Source organism: Heterocephalus glaber, unplaced genomic scaffold (genome assembly GCF_053883595.1).
Source record: "Heterocephalus glaber isolate CG9 unplaced genomic scaffold, H.glaber_assembly_v1.0 deba00001724, whole genome shotgun sequence".
Taxonomy (NCBI): Eukaryota; Metazoa; Chordata; class Mammalia; order Rodentia; family Bathyergidae; genus Heterocephalus; species Heterocephalus glaber.
The window spans coordinates 970,348-992,767 of NW_028258435.1; the positions used below are offsets into that span (position 1 = coordinate 970,348).

The 22,420-nt window shown below is 42.5% G+C and overlaps 1 protein-coding gene across 3 annotated transcripts in view; it reads left to right on the forward strand.

The window, feature by feature from the left end:
• Positions 1-22,420, forward strand: part of Nbas (NBAS subunit of NRZ tethering complex) — a gene marked incomplete at its 5' end in the record, with an annotated part of 266,027 nt that overhangs the window by 62,556 nt on the left and 181,051 nt on the right. For all 3 annotated transcript variants that reach the window (XM_087199614.1, XM_087199615.1, XM_087199616.1), the window contains 9 exon segments: positions 620-683; positions 2,720-2,913; positions 4,040-4,297; positions 4,945-5,070; positions 8,209-8,360; positions 9,277-9,417; positions 9,934-10,012; positions 14,491-14,595; positions 14,933-15,069. In XM_087199614.1, the coding sequence (XP_087055740.1) occupies positions 620-683; positions 2,720-2,913; positions 4,040-4,297; positions 4,945-5,070; positions 8,209-8,360; positions 9,277-9,417; positions 9,934-10,012; positions 14,491-14,595; positions 14,933-15,069 (1,256 nt within the window).

Genomic DNA, 22,420 nt, shown 5'->3' on the forward strand with positions numbered 1-22,420 from the left:
ATTTCAACTAAATAGCCAAATGATTTTTTAAGTGATCTTTTCTCATACTATTGCAGTTCTGGAGATTAAGTGAGTACCATTAAGTCCAGAGGGTGTCTGGCAATGGTTTAATCTCAATGCTTTACAAAATTGGGGAGATATTGTCATAGCCTTGTTTTTCTTAAAGGTGACTATAACCCTATGCTGTCACAAGATTAGAATATAAATGCATGCCAGGGTATGCAGGGGTTGCTACCTGGGGCAGAACTTGGTGTGCATAGGCCAGTGCTGATTCGTAGCAGCATAGCTGCCTTCTGCTGGTGTGTCAGGGTGTGTGTATGTGTAGAATGAATTCTTCCTGTGACTGGCTTTCATTTGTATTAATTGTATACTTGTGAACTTATTGTTCTTATGCATTCTATTTCCTTCCTAAAATTGAGTCATAATCCCTGCTCCATGAAAATTTTAAGTGTAGAAACAGTTGATTTTCCATAGTGGTATAGTGAAAATTTCAGTTAGTTGTAAGGTAGAGATCATAGGAAATGTATCATCTCCATGTCTTATTATTTAAAAAATTACATAGCTCTTGATGATTTTGTCACAATTTTCTTACTTAGCTGACCCAAATTTTCATATTTAGCCAGGCTACGATGACCTTAATCCTGATTGGAGGCTCTCTGCTGAGAAGAGAAAAAAAATAAAAGGTGAGTTGTATGATCATTAAAATCTTAAGGGACTCCTCTTATTATGCAAGGTGTTCTTTAGATGATACAAAAAGTTTACAGGTACTTTTGCCTCACTTTGGAAGAAGCACTTATTGTTCACAGGACCAGAACAAGGAATAGAGCCAAGGTTCTGACATTAGAGCTTTCTGAGGCTGAGGCAGACCCGGCTCCCCTTTTTCAGGCCAGCACTGAGTTGGCTTACAGAGTTCAGAACTCAGGGCTCATGTCCAGGAGAGCTAGCTGCAAGAGAGTCATCACAGGAGAACCACTGCAGTTCTCTCTGGGTAGGAGGAGATTAGGGTTAGGCTGGTGGGTGGGCTTTTTAAAAATACATTTGTATTTAAAAATAAAGTAATTTACTTTTAAAATGCACTCATTTTATTTTTATAAATAGGAAAATATTTATATTTAAATAAAGTAATTGTTATTTAATTAGATAAAACCAATAAATTAAAAAATGTAAGGATTACAAAGGGTCACTGAGTTTTTAAAATTTTTGACTAAGGATCATTTTTCTTTTTTTGTTTCTCTTCTGTTCTCTTACCCCTTTGGTGCTAGGGATCAAATCCAAGCCCTTGTGCATGCTAGGAAATCTCTACTGTTGAGCCATACCTCCAGCCCCAGGATCAAATTATTTTAGATGAAAATTAAATTTTCCTGAGTTTTTAAATGTCTCCTATGAGATCAGTGGCATTCACAAATTTCAAAACCTATACTGTACTTTTAAAATTTACATTTAAAAAGCACTAACAATATTGATTACTGACATGTGTATCAAGTTCCATGCTTTGAATTATCTGCTATTGTTAAATGATCATCCAGAGGTCGGGGATGTAGCTAGGTGGCATCATGCCTACCTGGCAAGCACAAGGTCTTGAGTTTGATCCCTGGTACCGGAAAAAATAAAAGAAAGATCATCTAAAATATTCAGAAACACTTTTGAGGAAAACTAATGATTTCTCAAACTAGAAGCTCAAATGTGATTGATTGATTGATTGATTGATTGATTGATTTTGGTACTGGGGATCAAACTCAGGTCCTTGCGCTTGGGCAAAACCGCTGAGCTAAATCCCCGGCCCTCAAATGTGATTTAAATGACTCTCTTCTTCCTTCCTACTTTGGGGGACTATAAGCCCCAAGAGAATTCACGTGTTCTTGAAATTCCTTATTTATATGAATTGTCTGTGGCTTCTTTTCTAAGAAAATGGCATTATGGTCTTTCTTTTTATTAAAATAATGAGTTATTTTCATGGTACTGTGCTCCGGTGCAAAAATATCTTTCTCCTTAGTTTAAATATATTTTTAAATTAATGGCTTATTATTATATGTGTTTCCTGTAAACCATTACATACCCTTTGTGGGACAGCTAAGGTTTAAAAAAGTGCGGTAAAATTATAATAAATATCATAACATTTCCCATTGAATTTTTCAGTTTGGTGAACTGTAATTCATTTTAATCTCTAAAAATTCTTTATTGGCCTTGAGTAGCTTCCCTCTGTAAGTTAAAAAAGTTAAATGTTTGGGAGGAAATCAGCCCTGGCAGCTATTATATATCTGTCTTTTATTTTTTTAAAGGGTATAGTTCTCTCAGTGTTTGTCTGAAGGTGATAGATACTCAGTTTCTAAAGCCCTTTATAACTTTTGTGTACGTATACTTCATACACATCTAATTTTAACTAAGTTGAAAATGGTGACACATCTCTTTCCCGAATATGTACTTTTTCTTTCTTTTGTCTTTTTCTTTTGAGAAGAGGGACTTTATTTACCTCTGTGTCCCTAGAGCTTCGGACTTTGACTCACTAATCGCCAGCACTCAGATAGATGTCCTTTCTGTGAATTCCTGTGCCATTTTGTGTCTCTTCCTTGAATAAAAATTTGAGTGATGACTTCAATTTTAATACTTCTCATTATTTTAGGGAGCTTTAGGGCCCAAATAATAGGATGAATTTGGATCGTTCAGTTGATTATTATATGAAATACGTTGTATTTAAACCACGGACCTTTTCCCCCTTTAGATAAAGAGTCCTTGTACCCGCTGATAGATGTCAATTGGTGGGCAGACGGTGCTGTGACTCTGGCTCGGTGCTCTGGTGCTCTCACCATTTTCTCTGTGAAAACGTTGAAGAATTTACTCGGAAGATCCTGTGAATGGTTTGAACCATCGCCCCAAGTCACAGCTACCCATGATGGGGGATTTTTAAGTTTGGAGGTAAAGCTTTCTCCTTGTTTGAGAGTAAACATGCATTTCACCCCAAATCTAAATACCTGGCTTCTTTCTTATTGTAGTTGTCTCATGATCTGATTCTGTCTTTCAAAACAAAAATCTCTGAGCAAGATGAAAAGAACAATTCCATTGTTTAGTGAATTTTAAAAAGTGCATTGTAAGAGAATGAAGAAACAGTATTCTTCTTACTGAAATGGTAGATTTCCCCTAGATTAGTCATCTTAAAATAAAGGCGGGTATGTGCTATCATTAGGGTTACCTTATGTTTAACTTATTTCCCTAAACTGTGATCCTTGAAATTTTTCATTCTTGTAGGAAAAAAAACTTGTTTATTGTCACAATAGACTTGAAAATAGAGTTGTTTTAGGGTTGTGCTTTGGTCATTTAAAATTCTAGTCTTTCAAGAGTAAAATCTTCAATGGCTTTTACTTCAGCCATGTAAGGTGACAAATGTTTTTTACTGCAGAATTCATTGCCGAGTCTAAAGAGAACTGTGGCTTAAAAATCTCAGCCAGCTCTGTTAATTTTGGAAAGAAAGTTGTCTTCAGCAGTCAGGCATTCAGACTTGGGGAACTTTGTGAAGCTGCTAGACTTTTAAAAAGGGAATGTGGAAGAGGTGTTCTTAGCAAAGCAGATAAATACTTTCATGTTCATTCTCTAAATAGGTGAAAAACAGCATCTTATTTTTCTGCAGCAAATACATCAATGTGGAAAGTAAAAGAAATTCGCATTCACATTCTTGGCTCCTTCATTTGTCCAGAATAATAATGTTTTGTGTGTGTGTGTGTGTGTGTGTGTGTGTGTGTGTGTGTGTGTGTGCCGGGAATTGAACTCAGGGCCTCACATTTGCCAGGCAGGTGCTGCACCACTGAGCTACATCCCTGGCCAATGACCTGTTATTAATAGGCTTTGGTTTTGGAGATGTGGAGCTGATAATGCAGTACATTCATTTCTGGATCCTGTGGTGAATGTTTGTTGTAGGGTCCTTTGGTTTCCAGTGTGAATTGGATGTCATAAATCAAAGCAGAGTAGAATTAAAAATATTGTTTTCATTAACTCTGGAAAGTTGACTTTAGCTCCTTCCTCACTGTTAGTTTCACATCTTTTTCAGTGTGAGGTTAAACTTGTCCCCAAACGCTCTCGTTTGGAGCTGAGAGCTGGAGACGAAGATGACGGAGAAGAGGATTCTGACTCTGATCACGAAGCATCCGCCAAAGCTCGCTACTTCGGTTACATAAAGCAGGGCCTTTACTTGGTGACAGAGATGGAGCGATTTGCACCTCCACGGAAACGGCCTCGGACCATTATGAAAAACTACCGCCTCGTGAGTCTGCGCTCCACGACCCCGGAGGAGCTGTATCAGAGAAAGGTGAGGGCATAGGCCACTGCTGGAGTGCAGGCACCAGGCTTTGGCTCTGCTGGAGAAGGCTGAAGAAATTCACTGCAGGAAGGAATTAAAGAAGGGATGCTGGATCCTCGACATGGCAGAAACACTAGTATTATAAAGGCTCTGAAACTGATGCTGGTGTTTGCATCTGAGTAATCAAAATCAAAATGGGGTAAAAGAAGAATTCACACTGGCAGATTATCTGCCTTGGGGCTCAGCCTGGGTCTTTGATCCCTTTCTGTCCTTTAGCACTCCCCTTACCTGTGTTTGGCACAGCTGCCTGCTCAGATCCAGAGCCTGCTTGGGAGTCAGGAGCCTGCTTGGGAAGCTGGTTCCCCTAGCACCATGTGTCCCAGTCGTGTGCGCCATTCCTGCAGGGACTGGGGACAAGCCCTGGACTTTGGGCCTATGGCACTCCTAGAACTGGTTTTGCCATTATTTGACTATGAGCAAGAGCTTTCACCATGTGTCCCTCATCTTTCTGATGTCCGGAAGCTGCTGGTGCCGTGGTACACACACATGCTCACGTCATGCTCTTAGGTCAGGGGATTGTCTCATTTGTCCTCTCAGTGGTGGCTCGTGGGTAATTCAGCCATGTAACACTCCTGTGTGCATTTTCTTGTCTAAAGATTGAAAGCGAAGAGTACGAGGAAGCCTTGTCTTTGGCTCACACCTATGGCCTGGATACGGACCTCGTCTATCAGAGGCAGTGGAGAAAGTCAGCTGTCAACATTGCCTCCATTCAGAATTACCTGGTAACGTGATGTCTTTTGGCTTGGGTTCTGTTGTAAAGCATTCTATGTTGCTGGCTTTTCCACAGGTGCCGGAACATTTTTCTCACTTGGGAAAATGCTCTTGTCAGGACCTATTGCTCTGCAGCTGGACTTTGCTGCTGAAGCTGTTGGAACAAATAGTCACCGACAGACTGATCTTGGCTGGGTCCTTGCCCCCACTGTGCCAGTTACCCCACTTCATCCACATTAGTCAGGGTCTACTCAGGAGCCACAGGTAGACTTCTTGATGAGATGTATTTTCTATGAACCAGCAGTGAACTGCAAAGGAGTAAAGAGTACCTAAGGAGACACTGAGCTGAAGGAACTCACCCCTGGAGGGAGCGCATGGGAAGGGAGGCCTCTTCCCTCAGCTGGGACGCGCAAGCTGCTGGACTCGGAACAGTGGCAGTGCAGCGAATGTTAGAGACATGTCGGAGTTTTCTCCACCCAGGCCCAGTCCACAGTTGGCAGCCGGAGAGGGGTAGCGTAGCGAGGTATCTACTGCTAGGATACTGTGAGCAGAGGCTGTGTGTGAGGAAACCCCAGGGATGGTGAGCAGGAACCCCGGCCGTAGCACAGGCTCAGGTCGGAAGGAGCCATGGCCAGGGCTGGCAGGACAGACTCCACCTCACTGCCTGGCCAGGAAGGAATCTGCCCGAGGGCGACCCCAGGCTCTGGAAAATCGTGACTGGGAGAAAGGGGAAGCAGGTGTCACTCTGTATGTACATGAGCATGTTCCCTGGGCCTTGCTGCCTGCAAGCCAGAGGAGAGGAAGAAAAGAAGCAGAGATGTCAGCACTGGACACTCCAGGCCTTGTAGCGGCTGCAGTGCCCTCTGCTGACCAAGCTTAGCTGCAGATGAGAAACACTGCAGCTGCTTGGAAGGCAGAGCATTTGGAGCTGAGCAGTAATAGACAGATGAGCCACAGAGCAGACTTGCCGAGGACTCCTTTTGGTGAAATCCTACGGCGGGGTCCTCTCTGGCACTGGCCTCCTTTGTTAAAATTGTCATATAGCTTCAACTTAGTTGGGGCTGCTGTAACACGGAGGTCACAGAAATGGCTTATGGGACTCCAGTGCAGGTGGGTGAGTTCACCCGCAAGGTGTCTGCCAGTTTGCTCCTTGTCTTCCAGGTTTGCAGATGAATCCGTTTGTGCTGTTTCACATATGGTGGAGAGCAGAGAGGAGGAACAGCCCCTTCTTAGTCTCTTTCGGGCACCAGTCCTATCACGAGGGCTGAGGTCTTGTGGCCTAGTTACCTCAAAGCCACCACTCCGAAAACCACCATACGAGAGTTCAGGGTCCGACGCAGGGGTTTTGGGTTGACAGTCAGTTCCCCACTGGCCCGTGTGTTCTGACTCTTGACGTCTCTATAAGGATGAGGTTGGACGGATGGTGCACCCTTAAAGGGCTGTGCCTGCTGATCTGACGTTTAGAAAGCCTTTGCCTATATAAAGAGGCTATGATGTGGGGAAAATTCTTGACAGTTATATTCCCTGAAAGTTTATATTCATAATTAAACAACATGATCGAAAGGTTATTTGTAAGAAGTTGATGATTCATCCAAATAGGATGGTCAGCTGTTGTTTAATACCAGAGAGGAGAGAGCATGAGAGGTGATGGGCAAAGGGAGAAGACAGAGTTGCTGGTATTTGCTTCAGAAATCAAACGCCAAACCTGCATTATCTTTTCATTTTTTACTTTTAGGATTAGGACAGTGAGCTCCTAAAGTGCATGTCTTTTCATTTAGAGGCATTTTCTGAAACAGAGTAGATGCTGTTTGGGCTCCTGAAGGAGCTGTGAGAGCTGCCATGAGAGACAAACCAAGGAAGAGTTTTAATTGGGAATGTATTTAATTCAGAGAGATAAATAGGCAGTTAGGAGTAAGAGCAGCGTGCTAGTGACTGTAAAGAGTTATAGGAGAGACGTAAGTGTAGCCCTCGCCGTGGAAGAGCTGAAAATCTTCCCGAGGAGGCAGACTTCATACTTAGTGTGCATAACCATGCAGGAAGATTTCAGATGAAGCCCTAGGAGCCTAGTAAAGTAGCGATCACCGTGGACCCAGGCAGTGTGGAGGGAAGGCTTTGTGCAGTGTGGACGTTTCAGATGGTAATCTCAGATCAGAGTGAGGCGTCCCCCGCTGCAGCAGAGCAGGACCCCCTTTATCGGTGTGTGTTTGTGATCTGTGGTGGAGACGTGCACCGTGCGGGACAGGAGCACACACCCTGAGTGTCAGCCTGCTCACCGCCCCCACCCCGCCCCGCCTCGCCACCCGCAGAACCGCCTCTCAGCCGCTCTCCTTCATTGATCCTCTGCACTACTCTTAGTCCCAGTTTCATCAATTTCTACTCAGATCTGTGTTCTTTCTTTCCTTCTGTTAGTTCCAGATTTGGGTTATTATTGTCTTTCTGGGACCTTGAGATGATCATCAGGCGGTTTATTTGGGATCTGTCTATGCTGTTTATATGTGCATTCATAGAGGAAAGCATTTTTTTTTTTTTTTTTTTTTGTACTGGGGATTGAACTCAGGTCCTTGCGCTTGTGCAGCAGGTGGCGAAACCACTGAGCTAAATCCCTGGCCCTAGGAAAGCATTCTTAAGAGAACAGAGGGCTGGGCGTGGTGGTGCACAGCTCGGGAGGCTGAAGCAAGAGGGTTGCCAGGAATTTGAGGCCAGCCTGGGCTACATAGTGAGCCTGTGTCTTAAAAAACAATCAAATGACCCCCTCCCCTCAAAAAAGAAGAAAAAGACAAAACCAAGAGGATGAATGATACAAACAAATTCAGAGACGATGTGCATGACTCATGTGGCAGCCACCAAATCCATTTTATGCACTGTTGTACACTCTTGTGTGATTCAGTGCCTGGCACATAGTAGGTGCACAGTAAACATTTCATTGACAGATGAGCTCTGTAAGTCAGCTGGTTTGCCAGACCTGGTATTTGGTGGCTGTGAAGATTAGGGATATGATTAAACAGACTGTTGGGCTCGGGAAGATGTTGACAGCTTGTGATGCACTAGCTACCTCAGGGACAGCTTCGTCCTTCTGGACAGCAGGTGTCAGGTGCTGCAGGATGCCTCTGGTGCTTTAATATCTCTGCTTTTATTTTCCTTTTATGAAGAGTAAAATAAAGAAGCGATCCTGGGTGCTCCATGAGTGTTTGGAGAGAGTTCCTGAAAATGTGGAGGCAGCCAAAGAGCTGCTGCAGTATGGTTTAAAAGGCACAGACCTGGAGGCCCTCCTTGCCCTGCAGAGAGGAGTGCACACCAGCAGGTTGGTGAGGGGAAGCCAGGGTGCTCCATGCGGTTACAGGCTCGGGGGCTGCAGGGGTAAACTTGGGGTTCCTCCATATGGAGGCAGCTGCCCCGGTCAGTCCTGTATGATCTCAGGGAATAGATTTTTACCCTTTATGCTAGCTTGTTCACATGTGGGGTTTGATGCTGCAGAGACACGGGTTCTACCATTGCTGGCCGAAGCGGGGCCATCAGGCTGAGGACACCAAGCGGGTCTGGCCTGTTGCCGAGTGGACCACCTCAGGCTGGCCTGCATTCGAGGCTTCTGCTCACCTGGAGGCACCTTTGTGACTACATTCTATGTAGCACAAAAGCACCACCTAAGCTTCTGAGCCCCATTCGTGTGCAGTCATAATACTAATAGCAGTATGGTTATTTGACGAGAGCCAGTGTCTCAAAAGCAGCCCTGAATGTCAGCAGATATTTGCTGCGTGAATGATCGTGTATCTGAGGAGTGAATGACTTTTGGAGGCCAGAATTTGCTACCATTTCAATATCGTAAATGGGAGTGATTTAAATTGCGAGCTCTGTCGGCAGCATTGTCCGTGCGGGCTGCCTTACTGTATTGGTGCAGACAGCCCTCTGTGTTTTCCTTAATAGTTTGCATTTCTTGACTTAAAAATCTCTATGATCATTATGGATGACTTTTCCCTATCTATACCATGGATTTAATGAATGAATCATTTTTGCTTGCCATGGCAAAAACTAAAAAAGAAAACAAAAAAAAAGATTAGCTAGAAAGCGAATTAACAGTTAGCTTTACAGTTAGCTAGTAATAATTAGCTGGAAGGTAAGTTAGCAATGAAATCACTCAAAATAGGAGAAAGCAACTTTTCATGATGTGAAATTAAAAAAAGTAACCGCAGAGTAGATTTGAGTTTTCTTTTGCTCCGCAGGTTTACCCTGCCCGGTGACGTGGACATCGATGGTGTCCCCTATGAGGAGCTCTCAGCACCCTTGGAGGAGCTCACCAGGAGGCAGAAGGAGAAGGCACTCGGGAGGAGACATGAACTACTTAAGCTTGTAAACTTCTCAGAGTAAGCCACCTCTTACTGCTAACTTGCAATTTCTCTAAAATAGTAATTTCTTATTCAAAGTTCCAAAGGGGTAGGGGTGGTGGGAGGGGAAGGGGAAAGGAAAGGAGGGAAAGGAAAAATGATGAGAAATGGAAAAAATGGAAATAAAGTCTTTGTAAATAGGGAAGGGTGGAGAGGGGGAAGGGCGCACAGGGAATGGGGAAAAAATAACCGAGATACATCATGTTCAGGTACAAGCACCCAATGATGAATGTAAACGTACTGTAGACCTAAAATGTACCAATAAAAGAATAAAAAAATAAAATAGTCATTTCAGTACGTTCTTTTCCAGTGATGACCACTGTAACTTATTTCAGGAACTGAAATGCATGAAGTATTGTTTTACCCTTGTGCTTTTGTCTCCTGTTCTCAGAATTGTGGGCTGTCTGGAAAAGTAACTGTTTCCCTCTACTTTTAACTCCTAGAGAAATGTACATCTGTGTAAATGTAAGTGGCCTAATATGCTTATTCAAACAGGTTGACCCTGGAACAGAAGGAACTTTGCCGTTGTAGACTGAAGTTACTGACTTACTTAGATCGACTTGCAACATACAAGGTAAGGAGTGATTTTAATCCGATCAGTGTCTCCATTTGGTCTGTTACTATAAACAGAGCTGTATTGGCTACCCTAATATCTTATATTCTCGATCTTTAATGCTGTTTATGTGGGGAAAATTAATTTTTTACAGAAGCAGCTTCTTTTGGTACTAGTTACAAAAATTTGAGATTGAAACTCAAGAAGTTGTTTTGTGAGGTTAGGGAATAAAAAGGGTTTACCCATTTTAGTGCATCTGTGTGCTTTAGATTTATAATCCTTTTCATTTGCTTTTATTTTATATTTTCATTTTAAGGTGCTGGCCCACAGTTCCTTCAGTACTAATTTTAGTACACAGTGAGCTTTAACAGTCTTCACATGCAAATTTCTCACTTGTTTTACCCTAATGGTTTGGTAGCAGGGCCACGCTTGAACTTGAGCAGCGTGCTTTGTATTAGGATCCTCAGGGATACAGCACAAACATCCCATGGTGGACATTCTGTGGCGTCAGAGCAGTCTAGGCGCTGCTAGATGTAGGGGTGGAAAGGAGCCACATGTCAGGGAATGCACACAGCGTGGATTGCTCTTTTCATATGACGCTCCAGGCTGTGACATAAGTTTCTAAATATTATGCTTGGCTTTGCTTGGATGTCATCTCCGCAGCCAGGCTGTGCTGCACCTCTTGCTAGGGGCAGAGCATGCGTGGCACCTGGCGCCAGTGCACAGGCCTGTAGGCACTCAGTGGGCACTCAGTAGGAGCTCAGTAGACGCTCAGTAGACACTCAGTAGACGCTCAGTAGACGCTCAGTAGGTGCCACCTCTATCGTGTGGTGCTCATGCTGAGAATAAGAGACATTTAGAACTCTGATCAGGATTCCCCTGCCCTGCTAATGTTTTCCAACAAAACCCTAAAAGAGTGTTATTACTGTAGTTATTAAAAAACACTGGTAATATATATTGCTCAATGCAAGGAAGTTAGGAAAAATTCCTGCTAATTTTATTTGCAGGTACAACTGTTTCAGCTGTTGGATGGTGATATCACTTTATGCCTGTCTCCTAACAGTCTGTATTCTGTCATAGTCTGAGATAGTATCTACTACTAAGCATGCCGTGAACTGTAGAAATCTGCATAGACACAGATTATTATTATTATTTTATTTTTGGTACTGGGGATTGAACTTGGGACCTTGTGCTTGTGAGGCAGGCGGTGGAACCACTGAGCTGAATCCCTGGCCCTAAGATGATAGTGGTTTTTTTTGAGTACCAGGGATCGAACTCGGGACCTTCTGCTTGCAAGGCAGGCAGCGGAACCACTGAGCTAAATCCCCAGCCCCACAGATTATTATTTTTATACTTCGTGTTGGTTTATTGATTGCTGTTCCCCACATGGCTATAGTAAGTACATTTGTTATTACACTATAATAGTGACATTTAAAGTATTTGGTGAAGCTATTTTTCTCAAGGAAATTTAAAAAAATTTGAAAAATTGATGATTTGGGATGGATGTGGCTGTTAAAATGTTGTGATGAAAATGCTCAGTTAGAATGGCTAACTACTTAGACAGTGATGGAAATGCACATTGCATTTTCCTCACAGAGCATGGCTTATTTTATTACTTCTATGAGCAAGGAGGTAAACATGAGTTCATGTAGATTTACATGAGTGCTGACTCTATGCAGCATATCATACCATTTCACCTGGCAGAGGGATGCTTAAGGACACTTTATAGTCTACTTTATACAGCAAGTGAGTGACCAGGGGAAAATACGAAGAGTTGATGAAGGAATGCAGTAGAAAAGAACATGAAGTTCCCCTTGGGAGTGTTTGAGAAGTCGCTGTGTAGCAAGTCCCCTTGCAGCTCGTCCTCAAGGCAGCAAAGATTTCAGGCTAGAGGCTCTGTAAGGAATTCCCCTAACTTCGGGCTTCAATCCTCTCTGCTCCTGTGGCCCAGAGCTCCGAGTGTTACAAGCCTCATTGGTGGAAAGCAGAACATACTTGTTGAAGGAACCATTTATTAAAGAAATATCCACACTTTTGTTGAGGACTCTTAGCTGTTACATGATATGATAAAAATTATGGTAAATATTAAAAAAATTGTCACAATAAGACACATTGATAGGAATCCCTCTCAGCCCTTCCCTCCCCATTGTTTTTAACACATTGATACCATGGTCCTTGCCCCTTTTTGCAGCAGCTCTGGAGTCCTCTTTCCTGAGGTCTTCAGTTGCACTGTCCCGGCTGCCTCCATGTCCTGAATGCATTCAAAACGTTTTCCTTTCATGGTCACTTGGACACTGGGAAAGAGCTGGAAGTTGCGCAGTGCCAGATCCGGTGACTAAGGTGGATGAAGATACACTGTCATGTGTTTATTTGACCGAAATTGCCACAAATGTTTGATCCACAAGGTGTGATCATAAAATACAGTGAAGGCCTACATTAAAAAAATTTAGTGTCGTAAAAGATATATGGTATCATTAATTCTTTCAGAATGCTCCCCCTCGTCATAAACACACTTACCCCATTGTTTTTGAAAATGTGTCTTTCAGTGCAGTAAATTGTTTAAAAGTTTAACCATTCAGCGCATTTGTCAGGCACTCCTTGGGCCTCTCAGCTGTTGTCTCATGGCCTTGGCCTGGGTTATTTCCCAGCAGTCCTTTGAGGCAGTTACTGTTATCCTTTCAGTTTTATGGACTGGGAAGCTGATGCTTAGAGAAGGTGGAGAGTTTGTCCAAATAAATAGGAGGAGGAACTAACATCCGATCTCTGGTCAGGGAAGGGCCAGAGCCATGAAAGAAGAGTTGGGGTGTCTGGGCCTCAGGGTGAGGCCCAGAACCAGGGCTGGAGCTGTGGCAAGGAGAGTCTGTGGTTGCTTTTGTGCAGGTCTCATCCTGAGTAAGGGATCCGGTTGAATTTTGTAAGAGGGTCAGTGAGTTGGAGAAAGAGTGGACGTGGAAATGGAGAGAGTGCTTGTGAGCAGCTCTTTCAAGAACTGTTACTGTGAAGGGGCAGAGGAGACAGGGTGGCAGGTGCAGGTTCAGCTTTCGGGTTGTTTCGATAGAAGAATTGTTCATGTACTAATGGAGATGAACCAGTAGAGGGCAAGGAGGAATTTAGAACAAAGGGATGCTTAACAGAATTATAGAAACGGAAGACAGAGTCTGGCATGGTGGTGCATGCCTGTAATCCCAGCACTCTGGAGGCTGTGGCAGGAGGATCACTGAGAGTTTGAGCCCAGCCTGACCCTGTCTCAGAAAACAAAAAAGAAAAAAGAAATGGAATAAAAATGGAGAGCATGGATGGAAGTTGGAGACATCTCTAGAAGCAGAGATGCTTCCTTGTGCTGTATTGGAAGGGAGGAAGAGCAGGGAGGCGCAGGTGCGGGCGCAGGTGCAGGCGCAGGCAGCGGTATGGGAGCAGGTGTGAGTGCAGGTGCTGTGCAGGCAGCTTTGCCACTATGGTGGGCGGCCACCCGGGGGCTGCTCAGGGCATAGAAAAGCCAGGTTTTCAGATGAGACTGCAGCTTGGGGAACAGGACATCAGAGGTCTGAAAACCTGAAAGCATTGTGCAGAAGGAGCTCACAAGAGAGACAGTGAAGGAGGCCTCCTGGGAAGATGCAATCCTGAGGATCAGGGTCAAGTATTGATCTGAGTTTTGTTGTTGCATCACTGGTTTTTAGCTTTTTATAGTAAAATCTTCCAAGGATTCTTAAAAGTGTAGAAAACAACCTGATAACCTCTGATGTACTCATTCTCAGCTTGAGTGATTTTCAACATTTTCCTAATCTTATCTTTCATTCCTCAACTTTCCACTTCCATCTTTTCTTTCACTTATTTTAAAGTAAATCCTAGAAATCCTATAATTTTACCCATAAACACTGAAGTATGTATCTCTAACTGATGAGGATTTAAAAAAATAACTACAATGACATCATTTCTAGCAAAGGCTCTTCTCCTTTAAAAACATTTTTTTTTAACAGTTAGTTCATTCCCCTCCTGGATTTTAAGCTGCTTGGAAGGAAGGGAGGGAAAATACATCATTCAGGGAGTTGCCAGCACCTGTCACTGTGTCCCTTGAACATAGTGGACACTGCTGCATACTTGAGGGATGAACAAGTGGCTCATCTGCATCTTGCAGCAATTGAAATTACGTAAAATTAACCAGAACTTCTCGTGGAGAGGTGATAGGTGCTTGTAATGCATGGCCTCGAATAGCTGTCGCTTATTTGTTTCTACAAGGCAGTTGGTGTCGGCTATCCTACTGTAATTAATTTCCACTGCCTATTTCATTTACTTCTGAATTTGAAAAAATTAATAGCACTTATAAATATGGCCCTTTATAAAATGAAGGCAAGAGTGCAGCTGTAGTACTTTATAATTGATAGTTGAAATGAATTAACTCAGACCTTATTTATTTCCACAGGCATAGTTGTTAAAGTTTTTAATATTTTCTTGTCACCCATATTTAAAAGTCTATTCATTATATCTCTGTTTCCCCTCAGGAAATCCTAGGAGTGCCTCATGCCTCTGAGCAGAGATACGATGCTGAGTTCTTTAAGACATTCAGGAGGCAGAATATTGTTCTCTCAGCAAGAATTTATGCTCGGGTAATTTCTTTTTTGTAAACAGAATAATTATGGTTATTAACGCTCTCCGAATCTTGGAGCTGTGCAGTCCGTGTTACTGCACGCATGTACTGTTGCACTGCCTTTTCTGTTGTCATACTAAGAAATGTGGAGAAAACGGAGTTACATTTTTAAAGATTTTATTCATCACTCAGAGTTTTTACATTTTTGTAGTCTTAGATTGAAACCATATAAGCTAAGACAAAATCAGGACTATTTCAAAGTATGTCATATTGGAAGTGCATAAAAAGTAGGGTTTTGAATGTTGTCACGCAGGCTTGCCCCGGTATTTTTGAGGTTTGTGTTGCTTCTTGTACAGGAAAGTAATGTGGCAGCCCTGGAGATTCTGTTCACTTACCACGGCTCTGACCTTCTTCCTCATCGCCTAGCGATTCTCTCCAACTTCCCAGAAACCACTTCCCCACACCAGTACTCTGCGTTGCTGCCTGAAGCATGGTATGTGGCTGTTTACCTTCTTTTGAAATTATAGAAATTCTTTGTTTCATGCTGAACACCTTAAATTAAAAAAAACCAATAGTATTAACATGATCTATTTAATTTTTTCCCCCAGAAATATAATTATTTTCAATTTATTTTTTAAATAATCCTGAAGCTGGGCCAGGGTTGCAAGGTCCCGAGTTTGGTCCCCAGTACCAAAAAAAAAAAAAAAAAAATCCTGAAGTGAAAATCTATTTATCCTAGCAGAATCACCTGGACTTAGTGAACAAAAACTATTCTTTTGAAAGCCTCCTGATTTTCCTGCTGTCTATTCGGTATATACTGTTTTCTGGTCAGCAGCAGTTGAACAGTGTCTGTTTGAATGAGTTGTGTCTTAGAAATTGAACTGCAGTTCCGACAGTGTTAGGGACCCAGTATGTCCACATCCTGCAGTGCGCAGCAGCCTTTTTCCTTTTGAAATTCCAGAGACACAAAGACAAATGGGAAATGGAAACACCACTTACTATTAGACCAATTCTTTTTTTCACCTCAAGACTATGTGATAATTGGGTTGTAGCACATGACAGTCTGTGTAGACATCACGCCCCAGTATTTCCCCTTTGGTGTTCTGGAGGCTGGAACATCAGCAAGGAGAATATGTTTGCCCCGTTGCATAGCTGAGAAATGGGGAGGCCGTTTGTCCCAGGCCCAAAGGGCCCTCAGGAGAAGAGAGGTGTGCAGACCATACTTCTCATAGGTCAGTTATTAGCTAGAGGTAGAAAGCAGGAGTGACAGCACCCACCGATGAGACCTTCTGCACACAGTGAGCAAGCGCCCACTGGTAAATGGGCTCCCTTGTCAACTGCGTGATTTGTCTCTTCTGATTTTGAGTTTCACTCTTCTTTAAAGTGTGTTGGCAGTTCCTCTCTTGCTTGCGCACCTTGCATAGTTTTAGTGACAGGAAAAATGGGTGCTTGTGAAATCTGCTGTGACGGCAGGGCTCTAAGGCTTGCGACAGTTGCATTGGCAATCGCTGCTGCCAGCTCTGGCCCTGGAGACACAGGTACTCCAGGTGCTGTTGGAACTCGGGTTCATCTGACTCCCTCATTCTTACCTTGCTTCCCCCACCTGATACACTTTTAGGATCAGGTGTTGATGATGAACAGTGTACATAGAGAATTGCCATGTATTGACACATATTTATATCTGGTTTCCAAATAATTTTCTATTATCCCTGCTATTCTAGAAAGCTGGATCTACAGAAGTATATATATATATATATATATATATATATATATATATATGTGAAGCCAGGATTGGAACTTACGTTTATTTAATGTTGTGAGTCAGTATGCTCTAAATATATGTTACACCTTTCTTATTTTTCATTATTATTAGTACTAAAAAAGTAAATCTTCTGATAAAAGTGAAGAAAAATTGTGAGATACTTTTTTCATTTTTAAATAATTTTAGATTTGTGATATGTAAATATATTTTGTAAGAATATGTTTCAGAATAAAATTGTCTATTGTTCTCTGGCTTCTTGCAGAATAGATCTAATCTGAATACAGATGACTTTTTCAACTAAATTGCTAATCTACAGAAAAAGGCTACTGTTTCACAAAGTGCTTTTCAGAGGTGGTTTCTCCTTAGATTTGAATGCATTTATATTTATTGTTTTCTGATGATTGCTTGAACATTTCACTTTAACCTGAAATTCCAGAATTGGTTTGGAAATAGTTTCCCAATGTCTGATGCTGTACTGTCTTTGAATACCTTGTGGTTTTTAAGGGTACCTGCTCTAGGGATCTGTTTAAATTACAGTGAGTGCTTCAGCTGTCCGGTCTCTCAGCAAAGTGTTTTAGAAGATGAAGCTATTAAACCATTGTTTTGGGGTATGACTTTTAGAAAAACTTTAAGTCTCTGATTTTATCTGAGTCTTTAAGTTATATGTATTTTTAAATCTATTGAGGAAAATAAGGGGCTTTTTGTTGTTTTTGTTAATCATTGTTTCTCAAGAAAGTCTTTCATGCTGAGTTTTTTTTTTCTCTTTTGGAGGAAGTGAGAAAGAACAATAGGATTTAATGGTAATGCGTCCACCCTCTTACAGTTTAGATTATTGAAAAACAGCCACAGTTAATGCTTTAGGTGTAATAACGTCTTCTGTGAGGTCTCTCCCGAGTTATTCTTTTTCTTGTGCTCTTATCGTTCTTTGTTGATCCTTTTAGCATGGCCCTTTTCACAGGTTAGTAAGTCATTTTTGTTTCTGCCTTTCTCCTTGTTCCATCTTAAGAAATGCCCACCTTCAACCCCAGACTAACTGTGCAGCAGAGAGCACTTGGGCTTTGGAAATATGTTGACACTACTGTTTGTCAGATGTCTGAACCCTAAGGACTAAAGAAAGGAAGGTATACTGAGTAATTCATTCACTTTCTTTTATTCAGTCACCATTTCAGGACCGAGTGTATAACATTTGCCTTCCAGTTTACAATCTAATTTTATGTTTCACATATAGTTTCCGCAGTGTGTTCTTGAAGTAGGTATAAAAGGGATCGTCTTGCTCTTAGGGCAGAGCATTTGAGAGGCATTAGTGAAGTGTGTCCTGGAATAGGGAATTATTATTATTATTATTATTATTATTTGGTACTGGGGATCGAACTCGGGACCTTGCGCTTGTGCAACAGTCGTCAGAGGGAATTATTTTAATAATTGATTTTAGGGCCGGGGATTTAGTTCAGTGGTTCTGCCACCTGCCTCGAAAGTGTAGGATCCCGAGTTCGATCCCTGGTACCAAAAAAAAAAAAAAAAAAAATTGATTTTAATTATTGCTTTACTGTTGTAGTGTGGATGTAACTTGAAATGCTTTGAAATGTTTTCTAATGATTCTGTATTTATTTGAAATTTAAAAGTCTGAGCAGTTCCATCTTTCCTCCCTCCTTACTTTCCCTTCCCTTTCTCCCTCTTTCGTTTTCTTTTTTCCCTCTCTATGTGTTCCTGTAAAAGATGCTATTACTGGATTCAGCATTATTGAGTGATATAAAATTATATACTTTTCACAGAGATGAGGTTTTTCTCTTGTTACTCATTTACTTCTGAACTTCAAATACTTGGACCAGTGATTTCAGAACATGTGATCCTTGCATAGAAGTAATATCTCTGATTTTGAATTCCTCAGAGAAGCTGTCCCTAGAATTCTTTTTGGTGTCACAGTGTCTTTGCCAGTCAAGATCTCATTAATATGTAAATACTCATCTGTATTTGCAGTGTGTAATTATCACACTATATTTAATTAACATATAAACAACCCTGGGAGACACTTTTTCCAATTTCTGATATAGGCAAGACTGTTTAAGCATTGTATTTATAGAAGAGAAATGCTATTAATGCTATTTGTATTTTATAGAAGCACATGCATTATTTTAAGGAATGTTTTGATTCAGTATGTACCCATGTCATTATAATTTAAAAATGTGAAGCTCATATAAAAGCTGTGAAGCTTCCGTGGTGCCCCAGAGATGGGGCTCACAGGACCCAGTGGTGACGCCGCCCTTGATGTGGCCGAGCGGGAGCCGACGCTCCACGGAGCCCAGAGGCCTGTGGTTCTCTGGCCGCCCTGTTTCTTGGGTCTGCTGCTGCTGCCTGCATTACTTTGGGGAAGTCTCAGGTCCAGGTGTTTTGGTGCTGTTTGGTGATGTTCAGAGGCATTGACAGGGTTATCGTATTACGGGCCTCTCTCAGGTTCGCTGCAGTAAATAGGCCAGCAGACAGACGGCTGAAGAGGCAAAGTGGACGGTTTCACTGGGGAATTGCAGCGGTTAGATGATGGCCTCTTGTCAGGCGGAAAGCAGCATCCTCCCGGCAGCATCCTCCAGCATCCTCAAGAGGCGTGGTCTCTGGGGAGGAGATGAAGTCCCGAGGTGGGCCCCAGGAGTAGGGTTGGTGTCAGGGAAGAATTCTCCAGGCTCCAGGGAGCACCTGCTGCCTTCCCTTCCTCCTCAAGAGGGTGCCCAGGAAGGTGTAGTCCTGGGGTGGAGACTGGCACTGATCACACACTGGCTGCCAGCTCCTGGTGCTGGACTTCTGGCCTGTGGAGCTCTGAGTAGAGCATTTCTGAGATTTGTGTAGCACATGTACCCCAGGAGCATTTCCTCCCAGGACTCTTATCTGGAATGCTGCCCCTTCCCTGACAAGATTCCAAGTTACCAATGTAAAGAATGGGGTAAAATGTTTCACATTTGTGATTCAGTCATAGATACAGGAAAATGCACAATTGGCAATTTTCACAAAGTGAACGGGGTTAGGAAACAGATTAGCAGCATCCCTGCCCTCTGCCCTTTACCTTCCTATGTCACCTTGCCCAAGACTCGCACCACCCCAACCCCCGGCACAGCACGATAGTCTTTCCTCCTCAGGGGCAGAGTGGTTTGTGAGACTGCTTCACGGGCTCTGGGGACAGAGTTTGCTCTGCTTGTCTGGCTTCAGACTACGCACTGGTGCTTCCTGTGCAGCGTACGATGCCCAAGAGTACTCGCCAGGGTTCTCCTCTGGGCTTCTGTACAATTGTCATGCACATGCTTTCATGTGTCAGGAACTTCACAGTCCATTTCTACTATTTTTAATCAGTAACTTTGTTTTAAATTAGGAAATGTACTTTACAGTCACACATACGTATTTTCACCATTCCCTGTACTCTTCTCTGCTCTGTGTGGAGTCCTGGTTTCTGTCGAGTCTCAAATCAGTTTCTGCCTGAATGACTTTCTTCAGCATTTCCTGCAGTGCCACTTTGCTGGGGCAGAATCATCCACTCCTCTGTGTGCCTGAAGCAGTCTTTATCTTGGCTTTGTTTTGGAAGATACAACTATGAGACCCATTTCCTTTAAATTCTTGTGTTTTGCTTCCATTGCCTGTATAATCTCTGATTTCACCGTGAAGCTCATCAGCTATAGCTGTGTGTTAGAGTCTCATGCACTGCCAATACCTAGACCCTCATCTCTCCAGCCCCCATGGGATTGGCCTTGGAGCCTCTCCCTCTGTGGTCCTGGGCCTGCATTTCTCTATGCCTGACTCTGTGAGTGTCTGCAGCGCAGTTGGCCAAGTCTCTGAGCACTCGTGAGTGAGAGTCTGCAGAGGGACCTTCACCAGAAAGGCAGCCTGCCTTTGTGCATCTGTGTTTACCCTGCATCATGCTGCGCATGCTCGTCCATAAGCAGAGTCCTCGCCCTTCGGGTCCTGCATCATTGCTGATGCCCTGGGGTCCTGTGCAGTCTGTTTTAGGCACTTTAAATCAGAAATGTTTGAGAAACCTTAAGTACATTGTATAAATCCAGCTACAAGAAAAGCATATTGATTGTGAATTGTAAATATCCTGAGGTTTGGAGATAGTGTTTTTGTTTATTCATATTCTTCCATCTATTCTTTAGTCTACCCATCATTCCATTCCTCCAATAAATGTTTATCAAGGTTTAAATGAATGCCAGGTATTGCACTAAGGTTACAGAAAATGAGGAGCTTATAATTTAGTAAAGGAGCAAGATACATAAGTAATTATAATTCAGTATGATGATGACAGGGAAGAGATACATGCAAAGTTAATCATGCGGCGAAGTATGGTGAGCTCCGTTGGGGACATCAGAAGGTTTTGAAGGTTTTGCGGATGGGCATGGTGAAAGACAGGGTTATAAATTTGTACACTATGACTTATATACTACCTTCCTATCCATTCAGACAGCATCTCGTTTAAAGTGCTTCACTGAACATTGTTCTGTTTTCATTTTTTTTTTTTTTAATTTAAGAAACACATTTAATCAAGATATACAAATATATAAGACTTTACTAGATTGGCTTGTGGCCACCCACAGAGACAGGTGTGGAAGAATGCAAAAGATCTGTCTGCATGCTAGAGTTCTGAAGGATCCAGCTGAAGGCCTGGAGCTCAGTGTAGTGTCCCATGTGAGCCTGTATCAGGAGGCCAAAGAGTCTGCAATGGAAGGCTGAAGGTTCTGTGCTGGAGGCTGAAGAGTCTGCACTAGAAGTCAGGAGAGGATGTCCAAAGTGAAAATAGAGTTCCCCTAAAGAAGCAGAAGCAAGCCTTTTTTGTTTCCCTTTTATACCAATCTGATGACCAATCTTCCTAGGGTGAGTCTTCCACACCCAGAAGTATGCTGAACCACTTTAGTTGGGGGTTTCTTACTCAAGTTGACACAATCAGGTAACTGTTACAACATAACATGATGGTCTCCAGTTCCATCCATTTTCCTCCTCTGTGCTGGGAACGGTGGTAGGTTGGCCTGGAAGCCTCCTCCTCTGTGCTGAGAGCTGTAGCATGTCGACCTGGAGGCCTTCTCTGTGCTGGGAGCAGTAGCAGGTTGGCCCAGAAGTCTCCTACTCTGCACTGGTAGCTGTAGCACATTGACCTGGAAGCCTTTTCTGTGCTGGGAGCAGTGGCAGATTGGCCTAGAAGACTCCTCCTCTGAGCTGTGAGCTGTAGCATGTTAACCCAGAAGCCTTCTCTGTGCTGGGAGTGGTGTTAGGTTGGCCCGGAAGCCTCCTACTCTGCACTGGGAGCTGTGGCATGGTGACCCGGAAGCCTCCTCTGCGCTGGGAGCTGTAGCATCTGTTTTCCTTTTTGAATGTGTTATGTCCACATTGATTTCTTCCTGTTGCCATTGTACAACTTGTTTTCCGAAGTATAGTTTTTATCTGTCATTGGAGGATTCTTCAGAAGTTAGAGTAATACAGTGATTCTTTTCTTTTCTTTTCTTTTTTTTTTTTTTTTTTTTTTTGGTACCAGGGATCGAACTCGTGTCCTTCCGCTTGCGAGGCAGGCGGTGGAACCACTGAGCTAAATCCCTGGTCCTAGTGATTCTTTTCTTAAGGAAATTTGCCGATTAATTATTTGATTAAATCATTTTCATGAGATCCTATTATGAATTATGTGTGGAGCTTAAAGTACCACATTTGAAAGCCAGCCACGTGCACAAATAAATTAAAGTAGCAGTGGGATAAATGCTGAGTTACCTATAAACCAAAGGGTTTAGCTGTTTGTCTTAACTGTTAGTATTGCTCTTAAACTGGAATTAATATTTTGTATTTATTATTCAGTAAGAAGATACAGCTTGATTTAATTTTTATCATTCTGTCTCTTAAAATTTTCTTTTTGTTTTGAGCTCTGATTTTAAAATTAAGAGGATATCAAAGGATCTGTTTCTACTGATCATTTATTCATTAATGGTAATTTTTGAGCTCATGTGAATTACATACTTGCAAAATTATTGTTAAATGAAGCTTATAGGGTGCTTATGGCTAAGGATGGAATGAAACAATGTATTTATATATTTATGTAAATTTATTATTGCTCTGCATCATACAC